The sequence below is a fragment of the Astyanax mexicanus genome, chromosome 3 (genome assembly GCF_023375975.1).
Source record: "Astyanax mexicanus isolate ESR-SI-001 chromosome 3, AstMex3_surface, whole genome shotgun sequence".
Classification (NCBI taxonomy): Eukaryota; Metazoa; Chordata; class Actinopteri; order Characiformes; family Acestrorhamphidae; genus Astyanax; species Astyanax mexicanus.
In genome coordinates, this window is record NC_064410.1 from 22957684 (window position 1) to 22983563 (window position 25880).

Consider the following 25880-nt stretch of genomic DNA (forward strand, 5'->3'; position numbering starts at 1 on the left):
TGTGCTTAAAAAGCGCTGAACTAATGGTACATTATTTTATTATAAAGAGTGTAATTAGTCCTGTCAATTGGATGAAGTATAGTAAAAAAAAAAAAACTGAATGAAAATCACTGTGCTATGCATGAGAGTATTTTTTTTATCCATTACTGCTGATGCATTTTGTCTGTGTAGTAATTGCAAAAAACGATTGTGTAATGGGAAAATGTAAAAAAAAAAAAAAAAACATGGTACCATTTTAGTAGTAGCCCTATATATTTTTTGTTTGTTTGTTTTTCTTTTTCTTTTCTAGTAGCTACAACTGCTTTAAATGTGATTAAGTGTGATCATGTCTGTCCATTAAGTGAGTTATGAGAATGGTCATACATATGCAGCCGTATAGTTCACAAGCAAAGTGCACACAGTCTTCACTTTCCAAAACTGAGCGGAGAACTTTTGCAGTAAATTGGAACATTGAGGGGGAGCAGCAGCTCTTGGCTCTTTGTATTACTCATCCCACACACACAGTCCCCCACACTTACTTACTTACTTACACACACACACACACACCTTACCTTTTTCCCGTCGCCACCATCATTAGCAGATGGAGGCCGACCTTTTCCTCTAGCTAAATATAGACCTTGCAAAGAATGGGAGGAAGGGAGGGAAGTGGGGAATGGATAGAGGGAGCATGGAGAGAAAGAGCGAATGAGTGTGGGGCTCTAAACATATTGGAGCCATTAGGTACACACACACTAAAGAAACAATGTTGTGTGCTGTTTTTTTTCCCTTTTTGCTTTTCCCTCTCTTTCTGGTTGACGTCACAGCATCTCCATAAAAAGAGCTTTTATAGCCGAGCCCTGATCACAACAGAATGTACACCATGCACTCAGGTGCTTAAGTAGCGTCCGAGTTACAAAAGAATTGCATTAGCTGTCTTCATATTTGTTGACATTGATGGTAGTAAATCAGTTGTTGTGTTGTTGTTTTTTTGGTCAGTGTGATGTTTTTTTTTCTAATCTGTGTGTCAGAAAAAATACTGACCATCAGGCTGCTCTTAAACTTGGGAGCCGTTTAGTCAATATTGGCAGCACTTTTGTCCAATATGGTCATTTCAGTAGGATAATTAATCCAGTTTATACTGGAAAAAAATAAATGTGTTTATTAGAAATACTGAGAGTACACAAATTTTCAACATTATGCCAGATGAATGTTCAAGCTCACAGTAAACACTATGAATACAGTGAATTATGTACAGTACCAGTAAAAAGTTTGGAAACACCACTAGTCATTCATCGTGTGTTCTTTCTTTTTATGATTTTTATTTTACAGGAACAGATGTGGAATTATTCGGTAATCAAAATGGGTTAAACAAACCAGTCACCACATTTATCTTGGAGGACAGATCTGCACACTTTTGGTATTTTAATCTAAGTTTCTTCATGAGGGAGAGTGACCAGCAATAGTTTTCTCAGCATCTTAAAGGAGTTTATGGAGGTGCTGAACAATAGTCGCAGCTTTTATTTCAGGCTGACGCTTTAGCTTAGGTCAAGCGATTGTGGAGGACAAACACTTTTTCAACTGTTCACTACATAATTCCATGTGTTTCCCTTAATAGTTTTACCGTCTTTAATTATAATCTACAGTGTACAAAAATAAGTTCAGTAAAGAAATAAAGATGAACATTGAATGAGAACGTGTGTTCAAACTTTTGACTGGTACTGTATTTATTCACATGTGATCAGAAGCGTTTTTTGCAAGCCGCACAAGTTAAACTGATGGGAATTTTTGGACAGTTTGGACTGGTGTTAATTGGACAGAGGCAGGCAAACTGTACAGAGAGTGAGGTGGCTCTAGAGTTTGTTTGGGACCGGACTGAGACCTAACTGGTCCTCTGACTGGTCTCTGCCCGGTTGTTTTGATCCACCCCCGACTGCCGTTGCTGTTTTTACACCTGCTTAATCAAATTGTACTAAGGGTACAAACCTTAAACAGTTCGTTTTAACCAGACCAAATAGTGCTGGTATAAAAGTGCCTTAAGAAAGAGAGAGAAACAGAGGGACAAAGGATGTTAGAGGGGGCTAAGAAAGAAAGAGGGACTAGGTTAGAAAAGAAACTGAGAATGAGACTAAAAAAAGAGACAAAAAGACTAAAAGAACAGCAAAAAAATAAGAGCGACTAGAAGAGAGAAGGACAAAGAAAGAAACAGAGGGACTAAAGAGAGATTAAGGAAGAGAGGGAAGGACAAATAAAGAGAGAGAGACTGAGAAAAAGAGGAAGAGACTAAGAAAAAAAGACTAAAAAAAAGAAACGGTGATAAAGAAAAAGATAGATGGACTAAAAAAGAGAGAGACTAAGGAAGAGAAAGGAAAGGACAAAGAAACAAAGAGAGAGCAGGACTAACACCAAATTAAAGAAAGTGTTCCGCGGTGCTGAAGCGTTTGCACTGTTTGGTGACTTTGTTGATTCTGCAATACATACATGTCTTATATATTATATAGTTTATGGCCCCGGTGAGTGAATCAGGTTTACATGGTTAGCATCACGTAACAATTATGTCAGGCTGTTATTGTGTGTTGGTGTGCGCGTGCACGCATGTGTGTGTTGTCAGGTGGTCTCTGAACTTCATATACCCTGTGGTGACAGTAACCATCTGAGGAACACGGGTCTCAGCAGAGCGTGTAGGCATCAGGGGACGTACCTGTTATAGCTGTTATTGCACTTTGAGCGTGTTTGTGTGTCCTCGCGTTCGCTTTGAGGTCTTGGGCCGAAGCCATGTGTGGTATGGTGTATGGGTTTGTTTGGAATTGCTTCAGAATGGTAGCTTATTAAACTCTTACTCAAAGCCCTCTCCAGAGACCCATGTTCAGCTTGTGCAATTGTTTGATTTGTTGTTTTGTGTTCCTTCCCTTTTTTCCTTTTTTTCTTTCCTTCTCTTTGGTTTTTAGGTCTCCTTTGTCGATAACCACCTACCTGTAGATCTTTACTTTCTTACTGATTTTCTTTTAAGCCTTCACACTCTTCACGTGTGAGTGTGTGTGTAGCTTAGATTCAGTCATTTCCTCTCAGCAGCATCCCCATGCCTATACTGGCGTACAGCACGTCATCCACAGGTTACTGTCTGTTTTTTAACCATGTGGATTCAGATGCAGAGTTAATTGTTAAGTTGAATTGTTAAAACGGCATTCAAAGACTTGTGGGGCTTAAATGTACAATACATATTTTTTCCCTTAATATACCTGTACTGTATATTTTACGGACTATAAGGTGCACATATTATGAGGTGCACTATCAATGAACGTCTATTTTACGTTTATATTAAGGCGCACTGGATTTTAAGTGACAGTTGTAAAGACCAGGGGTGTCACCATTAGGGGTATCGTCACTGATTTTCCAGTTCGATTCGATTCTGATTCACAAGGTCCAGATTCGATTGAAAATCGTTTCAGTTAGGGAAATTTTAGTTACAATAAAAATTCACTCAAACTTCCATTATTAAAATATTAGTGTTTATATTAAACAGACTTAACACAACATTAACAGCAATTTTTTAAATATCAAGGATAGTTTAGCACACCGGTCGCAAGTGGTGCTAGGAAACTCTGCTAAAGGGCGTTTAGCTTCCCCGGTGATTTGGCTAACCTGCTAAGCTTACGGTGGATTTAGCCAGCCAGGTCTAACTTTAAATTAAGTACATGCAAAAACATCACTGGAAAACAACTTAAAAAAGCTACAGTTTGCAGCAGCTATTAGCACTAGTAAATACCATGGAAATGATTGTAACACCAGTGTTGAATGATTGGGCGACATGATCAAATACCTTAAATATGTCCCTGTTTTCCCGATTTTAATTATCTGCCGATAGATACCGAGTCCTAATCAGATACTTTGGCAATGCAGTAAAAAGAAAAGAGAAAGAACACATCCAAGTTGTCCCTTAAGGTTTATTTATATATATATATATATTTAATAATTATTGAAACAACGTTATCAGAAATGACCATTTTAGCACAAAATAAGCAAGTACTAAATAGCCATAAAAATTATTTTTAATGTAACTTTTCTTAAATAAACAAACTAAAAATGTCACAACAGCAATTCTGTGATTAATTATGAGTAAGATCATGATATATATATATTTTTTTTATGCTGATAATTCTGTGTTTTTGGGAGATAGACAGTACTAATAGTAGTAGTAGTATTGTGGTTTAAGCCTGGCAGACTAGATCTAGACTAGACCTTTTTACTGTGTATAATACTGTATAATAATATTTGTTATAATATAGTGTTATAATATATTTGTTATAATATAGTGAAGTGTACTCAGTTTAAGTGAGAGCTTTAATGGATGAGATAAATACAGTGACACTGTGTCGAACGTTTGGAGTAAAAAAGAAGAGTGAATAAAAGTAGCGGATGTCTCGATAGGTATCTTGCTGGATTAGCGTCTGTGCTAATCGCCCATAAACCAGCGATGATGAACAGTGCGATAGTGTGTGCGGCCACAAACAAACTCTCAACCAATGGCATGAGGGACTTATCTCTGCCAGTGTGAGTGCATGGGCATTTTTGTCATATCGGGAAGGAACAACGTCATTATTGTCATATTGGTAAATCAGTGATCCGGATCTCTTTTTTTTTTTTTTTTTTTTTTTTTTTTTTTTTTATACAAATTTCCGATTATTTAAAAAATATACAGTGTTATCAGACATCCCTACTTTTGGCAATATAGTGTACAAAGCTGAAACAAAAACTTGTTCAGAAGTGTAAGCTAAACATTTGTCTTTGTTTCTTTATTTTTTTTATTTGTTAAAAAAATTCTGTTCTGTAATAAAAAAAAAGAAACAGCAAAAACCATGAGTTTTTTTTTTTTTTTTTTTTTTTAATAAAGATAGTCTTAATCAGACTCTCTGTCCCTGTGTTGTTGTGCATTACTGTGGATGAAGTTTTACAGTTTTATAAACATTTTTACTTTTATTTTAGTAATAAAAATGTGTTACAATTAATACAATGCAATTTAGCTGTGTTATTGTAGGTAATGAAGCCTAAAAAAATACACAAAAACAGAGAATAAATAAAAATGAGAGTGTTACACAAAGTATTTGGGATCCTTTACGCACTCTCTATCAGCCACCAAGTATTTATTATCTGAATCCGTGTCGGAAAAGTGATAATGGTGCACTGTTAGTTCCCGTTCATGAGTCTTTTTTTTTCCTGTATTAATTGTATTTTGTTTTGCCTTTTTTTCAGCTACATGTGTATTTATAGAGCTAAAGTGTCTTGTTGCTAGGAGATGGTGTGGGAGCAAGGGAGCAAAAGAGAGAGAGAGAGAGAGAGAGAGGGAGAGAGAGAGAGAGAGAAAAAGATGAGAGCTGAGGGAAAAGGTGCACTTCTTGTGAAAGCTGAATGACAAACACTCGCGCATACGCCATGAGTCAGCACTGACGCACACGCACAGTGGGATGCAGTGTGTGTTTGCGTGCCCACTCGCATGTTCGAGGTCTTGTCCCACACACACTCAACTAGTCATGTATGAGCCCCATCTGTGTGGTGTCACTTGTCTTTCTCTGTCTCTCAGACGTTGCAGCGAGCGGAAAGATGTACTGTGGTCATAAAAGCAGTTAAAACTGCGTCTTCGGCGCTGCTTTGATGTTTACGTGCTCAGAAACTGTAGTATTGTGTGAGATTATAAAATGAAATTTAGAAAAAGTTAGAAATTGAAAACAGAAGACTAGTGTAGAATCTCACTCTGCTGAGGTGCAGGATGGAGTTCTGTTCAAGTTTCTCAAGTTTGCTACAGTAGTTAGTAGTGGTGTTGATCAGAGTTGACTTTCAGTCTGTATGGATTACTCTCTTTTTAATTCGGGCTCAGCATGTCCCGGTTTTAGTCTGGGCTAAAAAACGCTGCTGGCATTGTCGGTGCGTGATTATGTGCATCATAGGAAGTCACTTTTACACTGTTCATATCAATATCAGAAAAAAATATTGCATCAACCAAAAATATAAAACAATAATGTACATTTTGCCATATCATTTTCACGCCTTTATTTAAGTGATACAATGATATATATATATATATATATATATATATATAATTATATATATAATATATAATTATTTTTTTTATTATTTTATTTTTTTTTTTTTTTTAATGCAAGACTACTGTCACAGAAGGTTTCCAGACCATTGTCCACATGCTGCAGAACTGCTGTGATGGATTTTGTTGCATTTAAAAGAATTTCATATAATCCCCCCCTATGCAAACTAGGGCTGCCACGATTAGTCGACTAGTCACGATTATGTCGACTATTAAAATAGTCGACGACTAATTTAATAGTCGATTAGTCGTTTTTTTTTTTTCTTTGTTTTTCTCTCCAAACTGCTGCGACTGCCTTTCTGTCCTGGACGCACATGCGCAGTAGTGGAAACCGGGGTAGGTAGTGGACGACATCTCAGGACATTATACAGACAGGCTCTGGTTTCATGGCTACCCCGCTACAGAACTCAAAAGTGTGGGATCACCAAGAAAATAAAAGTGAAACGCGTGCAATGCAATATCTGCAATGAAGAACTTGCCTTCCTCGGCAGCACAACCGCGATGCACGAGCACCTGAAAAGGAGGCATGTTGTGGCTGATTAAATGACGAAGAACCTAAATTGCTATTTAGCTGCTAAAATTAGCGTAAACAGAGCGTTAACTTAGTACTTACCTTACTCATCTTGATAGCTTTAAAACAGAGGTCACTAATAGGCGGACCGCGATCCGGATCCGGACCCAGACGTTGTCACAAATGCCGTCCCAAACCGATAAACTACAGAGAAGGATTTCATTCTGACAGTGGCTTCTGTTTTCAGTGCTTTTCGGTGCAGTAAACTCACAGATCAGTCATGTGTGGTGTAAAATCACCAAACGCTCTCCTCTGCCAATCAGATCTGTGCAGACCGCTGCCCTGTGTACGGTAATGTACACAATATCTGGACAGAGAGGCATTTTTTATTAATATACTTTTTTTTCATAATAGTTCAAACAACCTCACGGTTGAGATGTTTCATAAATGCCAGTGCCTTATCCTTATTTTACACAGTTGTTTACACTTTATGCTAAACAGTAAAATAATTGTCTGTTTCAACAAGCTGCATATTTCATTAAAGGTTTAATGAACTATGATTTTAATTGTTTTTATTTTTAGTTAGCATATAGCTGAAATCTAATGTTGGTTGTATAATAGCAGCTGCATTCTATTGTGATAAACTGTGTTTTATATTCAATTAACGTATGATCCGATTAGTCGACTAATCATAAAAAATAATCGGTGATTAGTCGACTATAAAAATAATCGTTTGTGGCAGCCCTAATGCAAACTGTAAAATGTGTAAAACTAACCAGTCTTGTGGAGGCAGGAGGGTAAAGACACTTTACCATCGAATAATGAAGGTGTCCTTCGATGTGGTAATCTTCACAAGCTTTGCAAGAACCCACAAACGCTTCAAAAGATGTTTGTGTGTAATTGCATCAAATACTACAAACTATTAATTGATCAAATAACTGCTAAATGAGAAGAATCACCTGGGCAATGAGCAGAACTCTCTTTAAAGTGTCCATTTACACCACGCTTACTCACCATCAACACTCTTTATATGTCAATAGTAATACAGTGAACATGGCCACACAATTGATGTGACAGAGTGTAGAGCAGAGTTTTTATCCCCTTTTTCCTTTGTGGTGATTTCACAAAATGATTGGATATATGACTTGTATATATGATGGATTATAACTAATCCAGCTTTATTTTATTTATTTTACTTTTTGCATGTATGTAGACCCAAACACTTTAGCACAGGCCTTTCTTAACCAGTTAGCATCAGTTAGTGTCTGCAGAACAGTTTCTTCTGGACATTGAGAATACTCAGCCTGCTGCACTCTGCTCAGTGTGTGTCCTTGCTGCACGTGTGGGGTTGGCAGTGTGTTGGCGCCGACGGTAACGGCGAGCTGTTCTGCATTATCTAGCGAACACTGCGATTGGCATTAAAAGCAGTCGAGCTCCAGACACCCTGTAACACCCAGCTCTCCAGTCAGCAAAACACACCGCGTGCCAGGACGTTTTGTTTCTTTCCTACAAGTGTGGGAATCTGGTTTATTTTCAGAACTCCGGCCACTCGGTGAAGTAAGTGATAAGATCTAAAGTCTGAGACCCGGTCATTGTTCTTTCGTTTTTTTTCACTACTTTAACTTGTTCTGTTCTTTTATGTTGTCACATCTAATTTAGAACCATCAGGAAAAACGTCTAGAGCTGGACCGTATTGTTTAGAATTAAGAGTTAATGTGACTGATGATGATTATGACGAAGGCGATGATGATGATTGCTGGAGGTACAGGTGGAAGGGATGTATTTAAATTGGTAGAGATGTGGAATCAGCTAAAATTAGTTTTTGTAGAGTAAAAATATTTTATGATTAAGTTTGGGTCCAATTTATTTCAATGAATTAGGCCTAACATATTTCAATCTTTTCTGTGAATCATTTGGGAGAAATTGCTTGTTCCTTTTTTGTTTATTTTTTTTAATTAAACAAACCTTTTTACAAAAAGAAGTAAAAAAAAAAATACTTTATTCGGACTAATATTTCTTCTTTTTTGAAGGCACTTAACATATAAAATAAATAAATAATAGTTAATAGCAAAGATAATAACTGATTCCTCCCAAAATGGAAAAATGTTTAATATGTTGGTATATGTGTACAAGTAGGGTACCTAAACTGTACCAATCAAAACGACCCTGAGGTCATGTTAATGTGTCATCTGCAGGAATTTGGTCTTACATCAGTAGTTAATCTGGGTCGTCTAGACCAGGGGTTTTCAACCACTTATGATCAAAACAAGATGCTTAAATACTAGGGCTGGACCCGAATATTCGGGTATTCGGATATTCGTTCGTTGAGTAGGTATTCGGTTTTTAATTTTGGTATTCGGATATTCGTTTTTTTCCTCCTTTCCAGAGTTCCACCTCACTCTAACCACTTCTGTTCTCGCGGGTCCCGTCAGAATATCTTGCGCGCGGGACAGAACTGAACTGTTATTGGCTGGAGCGGGAGTTTAATCCAGACGATGCGGGAGCAAATTAATAAATAGTTAAGAAAACTGTAATAATTGTAAAAAAAAAACCTAAAGAAAACTGTCAACGCGCAGGATGGACCGATACACACACGCACACACCGATGGTGTTTGGACTGGGGTAAGGAACGGGACCACACTATTCAGCGCTGCTGTTTTAATAAATATATAAGTAAATTTGAAGCATTAAATGTAGTTTATTTAATTTATATTAGGAACGTGGGGCGGGAGCGGCAGAAATGTGTATGTGGCGGGCGGGCGCGGGATTAAAAGAAGCAATTTTTTTGCGGCGCGGTAACGAGACAGAAACGCGGGAGCGTGGAAGAGTGGGTTTAAAAGTCTCCCGCAGACCTCTATTATACATGATAAAAAAAAATGCAGGCTCTTCGAAACTGATTTATATAATAAAACGTAAGGGGTAATGTGGCAACAGTAGGGGCTAAATCGGTTACAAAAGCCTGGCCTACAAAAATGATGTCTGAACGAATTTCCTCTTATCTAATATAATTTAAAATGGTTTAAAAATATAAAATAATTTCTAAGCAAACGAAATATTTAATATTGAGCTTATAGCCCAAGTGCAAAAATACAAAATCAGTAATACGGCTATGCCCTGCACAATCCTTAAACCGAAATAGACCAAGTACAATAACGTCATTAACAATGACTTTGCTCTACTCTAATATAATTTAACATGGTTTAAAAATATAAAATAATTTCTAAACAAACGAAATATTTAATATTGAGCTTATAGCCCAAGTGCAAAAATACAAAATCAGTAATATGCCCTGCACAATCCTTTAACCGAAATAGACCAAGTACAGTTTACAATGACTGTCCTCTAATATAATTAACAATGTTTAAGAATATAAAATACTTCCTGAACAAACGTTTTTTTTTTGGTTTGTTTTTTTTAAGCAAATAGCCTAAGTGTGAAAACACAAACAGCAATTTACTGGGCTGGCTTGCGCAGCGGAGAAACCGTGCAGCAGCAGCCTCGGTGTGGGGCAGCAGAAATTCCGGGATGAAAACACAAAGAAATCTGGGCTAAAAACACAGAAAAAATATGGGGTGAAAACACAAAAATCCGGGATAAAAACACCAAAAATCCGGGGTGAATATGTCTCGTCGGTCAGAGCAAATTGAACATTTTTCAGTGGATTAAAGGGGCCGTGATTTGCTTTTTTTTTTTTTTTTTTTTTTTACCTCTTTTTTTAAAAACGAATATTCGAATATTTGCTTCGAATCAGTGCCGAATATCCGGAGCTCAAAAAACGCTATTCGGGCCAGCCCTATTAAATACCACATACTGGGGCTGCTGTGTGAGCCTCACCAAGTTTGCATTCTGCAAACTATTGATTATTGTTTTATTTAAATGCAGTATGCCTTCTGAGACATGTGCGAAAGCTTGAGACAGAGGGAAATAACAGGAGTGTGTGAGAATAGGTAGTAGTAAGCTACAGAATCTACATGGCACCCCCTTGAACCCTAGGCTAATTAATTTGCTGCTGTTATTACTAAGAAACTATTGTGAATCATAGAGTTCCACAGGGCTTAATCATAGGGCATATGAAACTGTAATTGGCTAATTAGAAAGGCTTGATGATTCTGATCATATTGTTTGATTATGAATGTACACTATTGCCAAAGGTGGCCACATGCCTGTGTTACATTTGGTGATATAAGGCTTGGATGGAGCTGCCTGGCCTTGGAAACCCATTCCATGAAGCTTTCTATGCTCTACTGTTCTTAAGCTAATCTGAAGACCACATGTAGTTTGAAGGTCTGTAGAGACTGATTGACTCTGCTGCAGAAGGTTGGTGACCTCTGCATTCTATGCTCTTTATGCGCTGCGTTCTATTCAGTCAAAGTAAAAAAATATATTTGTTCCTAGTCACACCATTCACTTAATTATACTAGCACTGACCGTTGGCTGGGGAATATTTAGTAGTGAGGAAATTTCACGACTGCACTTGTTGCACAGGTGGCATCGTATCTTCCAGCATATCATGGATTTAGCATGTCTGCAACATGCCTATGAGCTTGTTTTGAACACCTGTGATCATGGAAGTGATTGGTACCTGAGTTCAATGATTTGGATGGGGGAACAATACTTTTGGCAATGTAGTGTATGTTATGCAAAATCCTTGTATGTCCTAATTAACAGTTTAAAAGGAGAAGGTGAAGACTGGTGACTTCACATATGTTTGAGGAGGCATGTGCTCTTCCACAACCACTTAGGGTCACTGGCGCCACTGGTGATGGGGATGCACAAAGGGGTGGGACAATTGGATAGCCAAATTGGGAGAAAAAATCTGGATACTATGTGCAAGCTTGTCACAGAGAATGTATCTGTTATATTTCCTCACAACTGAAAGACAGATCTGTCATTAAATGATGGAAAAATAGCATCATATCTCTATGCACTTGAGTAAAATGGAAACTTGTATAATTAAAACCGTAAAGTATAATGTAAAGCTGTCAGTATTTATTTGTAATGTCAAAAATGCTGAAATCTCTGTATGTAAATAGTACACACAGAAACTGTGTATATATGTAGTATATATTTATTGTATTTATAAATGCAGTAAGACTGTTGCACTCTTCACTGGAGTTTATTGTTTGAGATGGGGAAATAAAGTTGTTGTACTGCAACATTTAATTACAATGTTCCCCTCAGTAACCAAACCATTTCCATGCACACAATTTATTTCCTTTTCGAGAAACTAAATCGCACACAGATGATCAACTGCAATAATCTCCACCTTCAATAAAATAGCTTCAAAGGAATCCATATTTACGTCATATTTGTGCTATGGTACAAAAAAAAACACTTTAGAATATGATTCTCACTATCTATGAGGTCTTGAGAATCAAGTGGGAGTGCATCACAAGGACATTATCTCTTTAGCATCATCGTCAGCATCATCAGCGCAGAGCATCACTTCCTATGCAGACATTAGGGAAAAATAATTGCAGTCGTTTAAAGCGGCCGGATGTGTGAAGCCAAAAACAAATGAACAATTAACTTTTATGAATCACAGCTCCTTATTGCTGCAGTAATGTGCTCGTTGGAGACGTGTGTCATCTCTTAAGTTTCCCTGTGGCTGTGTAGAACTACACGAGGTCAGAGCGTGATATCGATCACAAACATAGGCTTGTAAACAATGTTTGGAATGGTTCATTCGAATTTGCATTTGATTCGTGAAAAGAAGTCGACTATACACTCAAACCATCGTGTAAGTTCCTCAAAGCGTTCCTCCTAAACCGAACAGATTACAAACAGATCATTCACAAAATATCAGCAGATCTTAAAGTTTAAATTAGGGGTTTGCCATATCGTATCGTACGCAATAATATCGCCAACATTTTTGAATATCATGAACAATATTATACCCCAAAAAATAACGTGCCATATCACCCACCGCTAATTATCACATCAGGGTACTACTTTTTTTTTTTTTTTTTTTGCTGTTTTTAGCAAAAGGAAAATTCACACTGTTCTCATTTTCCATTATATATCTACTAGAGACAGATTATATCTGTACAGTGTCGTTTATTTTACTTTAATCCTGGATATATGGGAATTCTGTTACGAATCTGATCAAATTCTTGTATTTTTTAATATCTCAGGTAGGGGTGTGACATAAATCGTATGCAATAATAAAATAAAAAATTCATTTTATTGCAGTAGTGTATTCCTGAAAAAAAAAACATGAATTTATATGGCCAAGAGTATCGTTATCGTAAAAATACCATAAAATATTGTGATATTATTTTAGGGCCATATCGCCCGCCTCTAGTTTAAATGTCCCTCAGCTTTTAAATGCCTTATTTTCCATTACATACATACTTTTTCCATTCCTTACATTTTGTAATTTTATTATTAATAAAAAAGTAGCTTTATGTTAGATATTCTATTAATTTTGATGTTTTAAGTTTTTCTCTTGATATTGTTCCAGTATTGAGATTGGTATAGGCAGGTATCATAATTTTGGAATCATTACAACACTAGTCATAAATGATATTGTTATAACCATGACTATACCAGTAAACCTACACTGGGCTTTTTTCTGTATATGCATATATTGTGTTTGGATCTGATACTTATTTTGTGGCTTGTATAAAACCTCATGAAGTGCCATGCAGTGAATTTGACACTCCAAGCTCAGTATGACCTTCCACTTGAAGTATTTAGTCTATTATAAGTTTTAAACACACAGTCGTGTTCTTGCTCTCTCTCACACACACACACACACACACACTGCTACCTCTGTGTGGGTGTGGGCTAAAACTTTGTTTTGACTGCAGCTTCAAGGATGCTGAGTTCATGACTACATAACAAGAAAAATAGATAAATACAGACTCATGCTTTAATTTGTTAATAAATCTAAGTGAATTACATCAGTTCTATTAAGTGTGTAAAACTAGACTTAATTATGGCTAGGTTTCATGGAAATAATGTAGGACAAAATGGCAATATCAGGATTAGCAATTAGTTTGTTTTTATTCCTAATAAAAAAAGAATAAAAAGCAAGATGATGAGCAATGTTAAAATCACACAAAAAAATCACTTGAGAGTAAATTAAATAGTTCCAATGTATCAGAGTTTAAATGAAGTATTTAACCTTTCAGACATGAATTATGTTCCAGTAAAATGGAAAAATATAAAAATGCTGTTTTATGGGTGTAATGCACACAAAATAAGACAGTACTATCCTATTATAAAATCTATATTAAAATAAATACCATTCACTAAATATTTTTTAAACTCTGCATCCTGCACTTCACTTTACACTGCATCTATCAGACTTTCCCATATTATGCAGCGTTCTGCCCCCTGCACTTCCCACTTCCCACTCAACTCATTCCTTACCTGCACTAACTCACTCCTAGTTCTTCTGTCACCTACTGGACTATTGCCTCACTTCCACACACACTCTAGATATCTGCTTATCCACATCTGTGCAGTATTTGTTCTGTGCAATATTTGTCTATAGTGTAAGTTATGTAGTTATTGAGTGTACTGTGTATATTGTTTAGAATGTAAAGCTATCTGTATGTCTTATTTTGTATTAGATTTTATTTTATAATTCTTCTGAGTCTGAGTTGCTGATTTCTTTTTTTCCCAGTCCAGTGGGCGGGGCTACGCTAATGTTTCATTGGCTGGTTTATGAACTATTGTGATAGACACCAGGTTTCAAATAAATGATTATTAGGGTGGGAAAAAAAGGTCTGTTACTGAGTGATATTAGTGCCTAAACATAGCATTATGTCTGTCGTTGTGCTGTTCTCTACATTATCAGGCTGAAGTGACTCGTGATTTTTTTTTTTTTTTTTTTTAATGTGACACATCAGAATCATGCTGTTTTTAAATTTGATTTGTTTCACTTTAATATATGGCTCATATCAGATACATAGGCGATCAGATCAGATTTTGTACATTTTTACCTATACACATGCTTAGTATTGTTGGTGACAAAGTTTGAAGTCTGTTCCCTCAACGACCATCATTTCAACACCAGCAGTCACACAAGAACGTTCTCTGAAATGTTTTTTTTCTGTTCTGTTAACTGATTTGTGTGCTAACCTTTGCTGTTGTGAGTATATTGAGAGATCTAATGGGATTCCGAACGTGCATGACCACCTGTGTCCAGTCCAGTCCAGTTCAGTAATCTTTTGAAAGAGAGAACTGAAATCATTTGCTTTGTAGTTACTTTCTGGTAACTTTGTTTTCTAGATATTAGTTGATTTACCTACTCAGATATTTAATCAATAAAATAAAAAGTATTGGTATATTTGGTACATTTGCTGCTGGCTTACGAGTGCTGTGCGATATGACGATAGATATCGTGGGGATGATCGTGAAGTGTGTATCGTGCTACTTACCTTAGCTTACCATATTGGCATGGTCACTTAGCATAAACTCGGTTTATATAAGTGATAAAGTAATCTTCATAAAAAAGCTTCATAATGTGGTTTTGTGACATGACGCTGCTTTATTGTACATTATTTGACGGACACGCGCGGATGCCGGTTTGCCACATGCTTTACGTTATTAAACTCATGAGAGCTGAACAATGGAGACGAATTGTTCTCTTGAAAAAAATTAGCTACTGCGTCTATCTGTTTTCATTTGATACATATATATTGCTGCACTAAAAGGTAGTAATTCTCATTTTGTGAAAGTTTGGTTTATTGTCACTTTGAAATAAAGTTGGCAATGATATTATTTTGTCATATTTTTTGAAGAATAACTGAAAACATACTTAAATGTGGTATAATCATGATATGATATATATCGTTATCGTGATATAAAAAATTCCATATCGTGATATATGATTTTTCCCATATCGCCCAGCACTATGACTTACTTAATTAGTTCAATTCAATGTAACCAGATGTATAAAGCACTAAAGATACAGACTTGAGTACAAGTTTAAGTGTTCTTTAAGCCCCACTCTTATGTACTACAATATTCAATTTTTTTTGTAAGTAATTATCGCAAGTAGTGTATTGTAAAATGTAGTACTGAAGTACTGAAAGTAAAAGTACAGTACTGTACTATGTAGTTATTACAGACAGCAGTGGAAAGTTAGCAGGGCAAAAGGCAGAACAGGAGCAGCGTGGTCTTCTTTTAAGAGCATCTACCACTCTGTTACAGCAGTGATAATGTGGGTTTGGAATGATTCCTAGCATTTTTATAATTGTAACGATCCAGCTCATAAATAAAATAAAATAAAAGTATTAAATTCATGGAAAATATGTAATAAAATAAAAGTGGAAGTAGGAAAAAAAAATAATACTCCAGTAGATACAGTTACAGCAATTTTAGTACTTAAGTACAGTTATAAAGTAGTTCTACTTTACATTACATTACATAATTACATCTCTGCACCAAACTAATGTTTTTAACTGTCATCTTGTGTCTTCCAGGGTTTGCCTTTCCAGACTGGGCCTACAAGCCGGAGTCGAGCCCCGGCTCCAGACAGATCCAGCTCTGGCATTTTATTCTGGAGCTGCTGAGGAAAGAGGAGTACCACGATGTCATCGCCTGGCAGGGTGACTACGGCGAGTTTGTCATCAAGGATCCAGATGAGGTGGCGCGACTATGGGGTGCCCGCAAGTGCAAACCGCAGATGAACTACGACAAGCTCAGCCGAGCACTCAGGTAACGATGGATTAAATCTATCTGTTATGATCTATCTCTCTACCTCGCTTTGGATAAGTTTGTCATTTGGTTCTTAAAGACTGAAAGATACTTGTGTATATAAATGTGTATATGGAGAATATTATGCCTTCAAGTAATGACGTCATGTGTGTCTTACCCGAGTCAGAGCTCAGAAGGAGATGATAAAACAAAAGTGTCCACATGTCAAAACTGAAAAGGATGAGTTTGCATGTTCCGAAGCGGTTCTGCAGAGAAGAGGTGACAGTTTATCCTTTGTTTGGATTATTTAGACATCTTTGGTCTAGGTCGCATTCATGCTTCAGTTGAAGCACTCCGCAGTTTGTTTAGAAGTGGTCCTCTTGTTTATTCTGCAGGAAGGTTTGAACCTTGCAGAGGAAAGAAATGCAGATACACCAGTGCTCATTTTGATCAAACTGAACTTGCTAAGTTAACCACACCCCTACAGAAGATCAGCAGTGGTCATGAGAATGCATTCAATGGTATAAACTCTCTGGTATAAGAGCTCTCTTCACTTAGGGAATGTCAGACAGCATGACGCATCAAACATTTAGATCAAAACCTTTTTATAAAGCTATATTCGCGTATTACTTTGGGGAAATTCTGGCAAATCAGGTCCCCACATTATCCACAGTTGTCTTTTCACATAGAGAGATTCTATCAGACACATACAGTTCTCACTACACTAATGAAGTACTGTATGTAATGAAGTAATGAATTCCATGTGGTTTACATTTTACTATATGATTTCTTTTACTTGTTTACCTTGTTTTGTACTTTTCCTACCTCAGACTCTTCCTCCAATTCTTTCAGATCTTTTTTTTTTCTTTGTCCACATTCACTGTTCTCTCTCTCTCTCTCTCTCTCTCTCTCTCTCTGTACTGCAGTCCTTCTGAATGTCTACATGTTATTCAGGTCTTTGCACTAGTCTCCATGGTAACACCAAATGCCCACTCAAACTCGCTGAACCTGTCCTTGCCATCCCATAATAATCAAATCGCATCAGCGCACTTCCTCTGCTTCTGAGAACTCCTTCCCTTTTTCAAAGAGGTGGGAGGGTTGATCAATCAAGAGAATTATAGTTATGATGTCGAGCCGGCAGCTTTTTATCATATGGTACCGGAGTTTCAGAGGACTAAGGAGCAGAGAACCCCCCTCCCCTCTCTCTCCCTCTCTTTCTCTCCCTCTCTCTCTCTCTCTCCCTCTCTCTCTCTCATATATGCACATTTTAACATTCTCATACATATGTTTTTTTTTGGGGGGGGGGATGTGCAGTGTTTGGCCCCATGATTATGAGAGAATTTTCAGAACAGAAAAAAGTAGTTTGGCATGATTTTGTGCTTTATATTTATTGACCTTTTTAATTATATATTTCCAATGTCCTGTACACATTTTGTATATACCATTGTTCTTTATAACTGGTCACTTTTACCCATGGCTGTTTTCGCTGTATAAATCATAAGAAATGCAATTTCTTTTGTGTTATATTGTAGATAATATTGTGATCTTTTATAATTTTATAATTTTAAGTCTCTTAAAGGCCCTAATCTAGCAGCAAAATACAAGGAATAATGCGAGAACCACTGATGGCTTAACAAAGAAACATAAAATGCGTGACAGATGAAATGTGCTAACATGTTTAAATTTTCTGGAGTCAAATTGAGCCCAAAATATATTGCAGAACAGCCAGAACATTAAAATACATCAATGTTTATTTTTTTTCCCCCCAATTGTGCCTCACTATGTATGACCAAGTCCTTCTCTTTACTTTGTGCTAAAATGTGTTCTATACTGTTATACAGCGCACTAAGCTTGACAATTTTGCTAATACAATTCTGTTTTGCTGCTGTTTATCAAAGTAAAAAAAAGAAATCACATTTTAAACTAGTCCCTGGGTTTTCTTAAGATTTTCCCTAAACATGTTTCATAACATTAAAATAATAATAATAATAATAATTTTTCTGTAAAATTGTATAAGCGTGACTATAAATTCAGTTTCTTTTGTTTGTTTGTTTTTTTCCTTAAAAATTAGCATAACAGGACTGGTAATGCAAAACCAAAACTAGCATGTTTTTTTTTATTTTTAATGAATCATTGAACTCCAGGAAAAATCTGTTAAAAATTCTATATAAGATCATAGTATATATTGCTGAACAACAGAATACTGCAGTATATACAGCTGTTGTATGCTCTATATAATAGAACTCCTGGCTCATGGCCACTGGGGAGCAGATTGATGATGAGGCAAAAAAAAGTGTTTAGATGTTCAGATCACTTTTTCACCCTTTTATATTATTGATTTGAGAGAATTTGTATCAGTTTAAAATATGAATTTACACCTGATCTGTTTTTGGTAACCGTGAAGTTCCTCCATTGAAGAAATGGAAAGGGATGAAGTGATTTTTCAGGCTGTGTGAGCTCTGTATCCAGTACATTTGCTAGTAAATGTGGTACAGCAGCACATACATATGTGTGCACGCGCACACACACACACGCGCACACACACACGTGTGTGTGAACAGAGACATGCTTGAGCTCTTTGTCCTTTTTTTTGAAGTGAGTTCAAATGCACTTCAAAGAGTATGTTTCTGTGTGCCTCAGCATGTTTGACCATGTGTGTGTGTGCGTGCACATGCGCGCCCTTTACTCTGTTCTCACTCGGTCTGTGAACAGTATGTTCTCTCTGCTGCCTTTAACACTAGGAGAATAAACACAAACACATCATATACACATGTATATACGTACACACATGCAATTCAGTGCCTTATGAACGTTTTAATCTCAAGAAAAACTATAAGGGACTTTCTTTTTTTTATTGAATCCCAAAGTATCTATGTTCCTATAATCAATGGCCATCTATTAGTTTGCTTTTGCTTTCAGACAAAAGTTGGGAAGAGAAAGGATGTAAAGACCTCAGCAACAATGTAGGAGGGCACAGCAAATTGTATAGTGTGACCTAAACATTTCCACATATTTCCCCCCCCCTCTGTTTCAGTAGGTTTTTTGTGCTGCATGCATCCGTTACAACCCATGTTTTGATTCTCATATAAATGGAGTTCGTGCTGAATAAAAAGAGTTCATTTCAGCCTGGTAGGTGGGTCAGCCTGTTCTCAGCTAACCGTCTCTCAGCTGAAGCAGAGAATGCTCCTTTAGGCTTGGAAGAGGAGGATAGTTGAACTTTCATAGCTGCTAACAGCAAGGGAAGCGTGTGACCTTAATACTCAAGAGTTAACGGGAGAGATCACCCTGAGTTGACCCTGTTTTGCACCTGCTCATTTCATGCTACTAGTGTCTGTACGGTATCCTTGTAAGGTTTAAGCCACATACAATAATGTGGATTACATATTTACATATTACACTAGGGTTACATATTTGGTTTATTGTGTTTAAACGCTTGTATAAAATGGTACACAGCTATCTCTGTCTTGTAACTGAGGTGATGACCTCAAGGATACGTCTTGAGTACCTTTAGTTAAATTACGGATTTGTACTGTATTAGGGCTGGAAATTACAAAGGACCTCATATGATATGATATAAGCACAATACCTTGCCCACAATAGCAACATTGTGATTCCTAATATTTTGCAAGAAATTCTTTATCAAAATTAACAGTATCTGTTGCGGAAGACGATTAAATAGAAATTATTCAATTTATTGGTGTATTTGACAATCAATACCTTCACCGCAGATTTCCCCTATTCATTTGATTCGCACCATTACATGGACTAATGAGTATAAAGTCAAACTGGGGAGACGTGGGCCGTTTTCACGTCTGTAGTTTGTTTCTCTGGTCCGGATTAGTTGATAGCACATAATTTCATACTGAACGTAAATCATGGTGGTGGTAGTGTGATGGTCTAAGGCTGCTTTGCTGCTTCAAGATCTGGACAACTTGCTGTAATAGATGTAACCACAAATTTAGCTGTTTACCAGACAATCCTGAAAGAGAATGCCTGGCCATCTGTTTGTAACCTCAAGCTGAAGCGTACTTGGGTTCTGCAGCAGGACAATGATCCAAAGCACACAAACAAGTCCACCTCCGAAAAATGAAGATTTTGGATTGTCCTAGTCAAAGCCTGATTAAATTGCTGTGCCAAGGCTGGCACAACCGCACAACCAAGTTATTAGATTTAGGGGGAAAACACTTTTCCATACAGAGCTAGATTGGTTTGGGAGTTTTTTTGTTTTTTTTTTACCTTTAAATAAATACAATTTTCATTTAAAAAGTGCTTTTTATGTTTACCAAGGTTATCTATATCTGATTTTATAGTTTGTTAATCGGAAAAATATCAGTATGACTCAAAAGCAAAAACAAACGAAATCCATAAGGGGCCAAATACTTTTTTACGGCACTATTTAAATTTGTTTAGATGGTTATCATACCGTGAAGATCTCATACCATTGCATCCCTACTTTACACGTGTTAGTCAGCTGCCTTTCTGGTTTAGTCAGACTTAAATCCAGCTGTTGTGTGGGACATACTATGCAAATTAGCTTATTGCATGCCAATTATTAATGGTGTTCTGGTTCTGCCGGAAAGAGTTGAGTTGTTTAATGAGTCTTGGTGTGTTGAATAGATGAAGATAGATGTGTTTACACTGCTATTACGTATTGTTCAAATGTAATTTGAGTTTTAGGATTTGTAACTCTTTAAACATGCAAGTGTGAACACACCCAAGATCCATTTACGCAGCTTGACGTCATCCTGACGTAACGAAGACACTCAAGATGCAAAAAGTGACTAGATGTAAGCGGAGTCGTTGTGTTTGTGTGAAGGAAGTCTCATGATAACTATACTTTATACTTTCTTCCTGGACAGTGCTGATAGATGGACTGTTTGTTTATTACCCCACTGATCAGCGTGTCTGGTGTCGTTTCTGACTTTTTGCTTCTAACGCTGGCCAGGTTAAGAAACTTGCAGCCAAGTGCGGTGAAGCTTACTGAATTTAGATTCTAGGCCTTCATAGATGTGTAACCATGCCAACACTACTTCTTCTCCCCAGATACTACTACAACAAAAGGATCCTGCACAAGACCAAGGGGAAGAGATTCACTTACAAGTTCAACTTCAACAAGCTGGTGCTGGTCAACTATCCATTCATAGACATGGGATCTGCAGGTAAATAAACCACTGGTTTGGTCAATTATATGCTGTATTGTAGGAATAATTCAATATAAGGTTGTCCCTAATAACTATAGTGTGTATAAGGGTGTTGTAATTCAGCCTACTTTGTTTGCTCCAGACTTTTGGACTAGTTTAGTTTTAACCAAAATAAAAGGTACCATAAACCATGATCCAGAAAAACGACCAAAGACGTTATAGATTCAATTGGACTTTTGGACCAAATACAGGAATTCAGGCAGGCTATTATCAACCATTTAACAACAGGAAAAAAAAGAATGTATATTGTGCTGAAATCTTAAGTCCCATTTACATGCGTAATGCAGTCGTATAGGTGCATGTACCTACTATAACTGTAGATCAAAGCTTATTTAGAAACAAATGAAAGAAATCGAATGGGAAACTTGTTTGTTCTGGACTTTCGGACATAATAGGTTAGTCTGAACTCGAATAAAGGGGTGAAAGGTCCAGACAGGACTGTAAGAAAACAAATAAAAAGAATCAGTTACAGTCATTTGGCTGCACAATATGGTTGCATGCAGAGGCGTCTGATTTGGTACAACACCTGAAAAGGTGACTAACCAGACAGACATCCTAAAAACGAACCAGTATTAACTATAGCAAGACAAAGCCCACATAGGTTTGTGTATACAACATAGGTAAAGTTCTTTTGTATACTCACTAAACTGCTGTGTGAAATATATAACATATGAAACAAAAGCCTTGGTTGACCAAACATTTTTAGGGTTCAAGCACCGAAGGTGCGTAGAACCCTATTGTTTTTGCTAAGATTTTTCTTCTTCTTATTATTATTATTATTATTATTATTATTCTTTTTCTCCTGAAAAAACAGTTGTGCAGCCTAAACCGTAAGTCATAGAGAAATGAAACTTGGTAGGTAGATGTAGGATCAGTGCATCTCGGTGGACAACAAAAATGGCACCGATTGGTCACGTGGTGGCGCTATAAACAAGGAAATTCATTTTTCACAATTTTCTCAATAACTCAAAAACCATAAAACCTACATTCAAAATTCTTTTTTTGATGGATTCCTTGGGTCAATACCAACAACTTTCCAATTTGGACCATGCACTTCCGTCTATATAGATTTTGTGCTAATTTGCATAATATGCAAAACCTACTTTTGCAAACTAGTCCTAGGAATTTTGACCAATCCTGGCATGTTTGGTATCAAAACACTCGTGAGAGCATGCGCTTCAATATTCATTAAGAAAAAGTTGAAATATGTAAACAATTTGGCCGCCATATGCAAATTAGTCCTTCCGGATATATGCCCCATTCACTTCAAGAGGTAAATTTGGAGCACTGTTTCTCAGCAACCGTGCAACCTAGCAAGTTGAAACTTTGCATGCAGAATCTATCATACAGCCTCTAAAGGATGTTCAAAGGGCAACTTAATCAATCAACATGGCTGAACACCATCAGCCAATCAGCATTCAGCAGACATTTTGGCAGGCTGAATGTTGCCCAATCTGGATGATATTTGGCAGTTATGTTCAGGTGGAGACACTGTAGTGACCTGCAAAGTGCTGAAACAATCTGCCCACTGGGGGGCGCTGTTCCAAAAAAACGAGTATATGTCAATCATGCTGTACTATTTTGACATCTAATTGTTTTTGCCATATTTAGTACAGTGGCTCTGACAAATTTCTCAATACAACTATGTTTAAAAAGTGCTTTGTTCATTCATAATTGCTAATTGTTTGAAAATAGCTATATTGAAACTACTCTCTGGATATTTGGCCTATCACCTCCATTTCAGTCTTGCTGCACACTGTAGAGTCTCTAGGTAAATGTTCATTAAAAACATTTGTGAAAATTTCACATACAATACTCTCCAGGCATCAAGCAATCTGTGCGTCCTTGGAATTTCTAACCTAAATTGCTGTAACTCTGCAGTATTTGCTGTAATCTCACAATGTTAAAGACCTCTGTACAATATCACTCTGATGAAGCGCCATTTAATACAGAACTAGATTAAGAATAACTTGACATTACATGTCATATCAGAACATTCACTCCTTTGTGCCTCTTCTCAACATTAATAACAGGTGAAAGACTTTTGATCATTTTAAATGTGACAGAATGTCTCCAATTGTGTTAGACCTTCTTACACATCACCATCCTATGCTCTAGTAGGCACCATTGTGCTAGTTGGTGCTTGATGAAGCGCCATTTAATTCAGAACTAGATTTATAATAACTTCGTAATTACATGTCATATCAGAACATTCACTCCTTTGTGTTAATTCAAACTTGTTTGGTCAAACATTTCAGCTTGTTCTGCAAAGGTTCAAAGGTCAATCTGAATACCACTTTGTGAACATTCTGGTTGAAGCCACCTGATCAATACCAATAACATGTAGACACCTTTTGACTAGTTCTAACTCACTTAATGAATATCCTACAAAGTTCACTAGATTTACATGTGAATTTAAGCACTGATCAGGTTGAAAGGCCTCTGCTCAACATTAATAACAGGTGAAAAACTTGATAATTTCTAAATGTGACAGGGCATCTCCAATCATATTAGACCTTCTTACACATCACCATTCAATGCTCCAGTAGGCACCATTGTGCAAGTTGGTGCTTGAACCCGATGATTGCCGCTTGCGGCTATATTTACAGATTGTATTGGTCTTTTGTTAGGCTATCATCAACCATTCAACGACTGAAAGAATAAGAATCTGTGTTGTCAAATCTGACTCCCTCACCTTCACATGTAGTATTCAGTAGTATGGGTGGCTGTATCTGCTGTAACTGTTGATTAAACCTTGTTTAGAAACAACTAAAATGAATCTCATGGGAGTTTATTAGGTCTGGACATTGAGGTTTATTAGATTAATTTGTACCAAAATAAAAGGCATGAAAGGTATCATGAACCATTTTATAGATTTTATTGGAAATTATGCAGCAGTATAGGTGTCTGTATCTAATGTAACTGTAGATTAAACCTTATCTAGGAACAACAATTAAAAGGAATCAGATGGGGATCTGAGTGATTTGGCTGCATTTTGCATGCAAAGGGGGTCTGATTTGGAAATGAGACTCACAGTGTGAACAGTGTGAAACCAAAGCTTACTTGGATCAAATGTCCATGACTTTCACTTTTAACACACATGCTTTGTTCTTTTTTTTCCCTTTGTTTTTTCTCATTAGGCTCAGGGGTTCCCCAAAGTGCTCCCCCTGTCCCCTCTGGAGTGGGCACTCATTTCCGTTTCCCTCCATCCACGCCGTCAGATGTGCTCTCCCCCAGCGAGGAGCTGCGCAGTCCAGGTGTCTTCAGCGCCGTTGCTCGTCGCATGGCCCGCGGCTCCGTCTCCGACTGCAGCGACGGCACCTCCACCAACTCCGAGCTGGAAGAAGCTGGTTTAGCTGCAGGTGATGAGCGCCCAGCCGACCGTGCCTTCAGAAACCTCCTTCACCCTCGCCTCTCCCATGATTCCCTCTTCCGTGTCTACGGTGCCCCTCCCAACCCACCGGGGATGCCACGTGGAGGCCCCCACGCACCCCCACACAGGGTGCACCCTGAGCCCCTCTCTCCCTTCCCTGTGTCCCCTCTACCAGGTCCTGGAGGTCTGCTGGCTCCACCTCTCTCTCCAGCTTTGTCTATGACCCCTACTTCACACCTGCCTTACACCCCATCCCCCTCCCTGTCTCCAATGCTGGGCTCTCATTTCTCCTTCAATCCAGAGGACATGAAGCGCTACCTGCAGGCTCACACCCAGAGCGTCTACAACTACCACCTGAGCCCCCGCGCCTTCCTTCACTACCCCAACATAGTCATCCCTCAGCCTCAGCGCCCGGACAAGGGGATAGGAGGCTCCGCGGCGGCTCCACACCTCCCCACCCATCCCATACACCATCACCAGTCCGAGGACCCTCACCTCTCGCCTTTCAAGTTCAAGCTGCAGCCTCCGCCACTTGGACGCAAGCAGAGAGAAGGCCCGCTGGCTGCCGGAGCAGGACACGCCCCCTCAATCACCTCCTCAGGACTAGGCTCCTCCTCCAGTCAGGGTTCTAACTGTGCCTCATCTGGACTGATGAACAGTAGCTCAGGAGGGCCACCAAAGATCAAGGTCTGTATTTATTAGATCCTTTAAAAAAGTTTTTGTTTTAATATAGCGGGAACATTCCTATCATTAAATATTTCTTAATTAAAGTCAATACAATAATATTTTGATATCGATATGAACAGTATAACCACTTCCCTTGGTGTACGTAGTTACGTGTTGATGGTGCTGGTAATATGGTAACAAAAATACTATATCATGATATTTAAGGACATTTTACAAACTTTTCACGCCTTTTGCTTTAATAGCAATGGAGTTTGTGAATATATCTGCTGATGGGGATGGTGGTCCGGAAGTGAGGTGTGTTTCTGGTGTATTGCTATTTTGGCAACGGAAAACACAGGTGCCCCACTGACTGATTAAAACCCAGACTACAGTCAGCAGTCAAAC

At 37.7% G+C, this 25880-nt stretch overlaps 1 protein-coding gene across 1 annotated transcript in view; it reads left to right on the forward strand.

Annotated features, from left to right (window-relative positions):
• erf (Ets2 repressor factor) overlaps nucleotides 1-25880 on the forward strand; it is a 53004-nt gene that overhangs the window by 21483 nt on the left and 5641 nt on the right. The window contains exons 2-4 of the mRNA XM_007253096.4: nucleotides 16022-16256; nucleotides 21279-21394; nucleotides 24577-25496. Coding sequence (XP_007253158.3) covers nucleotides 16022-16256; nucleotides 21279-21394; nucleotides 24577-25496 — 1271 coding nt within the window. The remainder of the gene's footprint in view (nucleotides 1-16021; nucleotides 16257-21278; nucleotides 21395-24576; nucleotides 25497-25880) is intronic.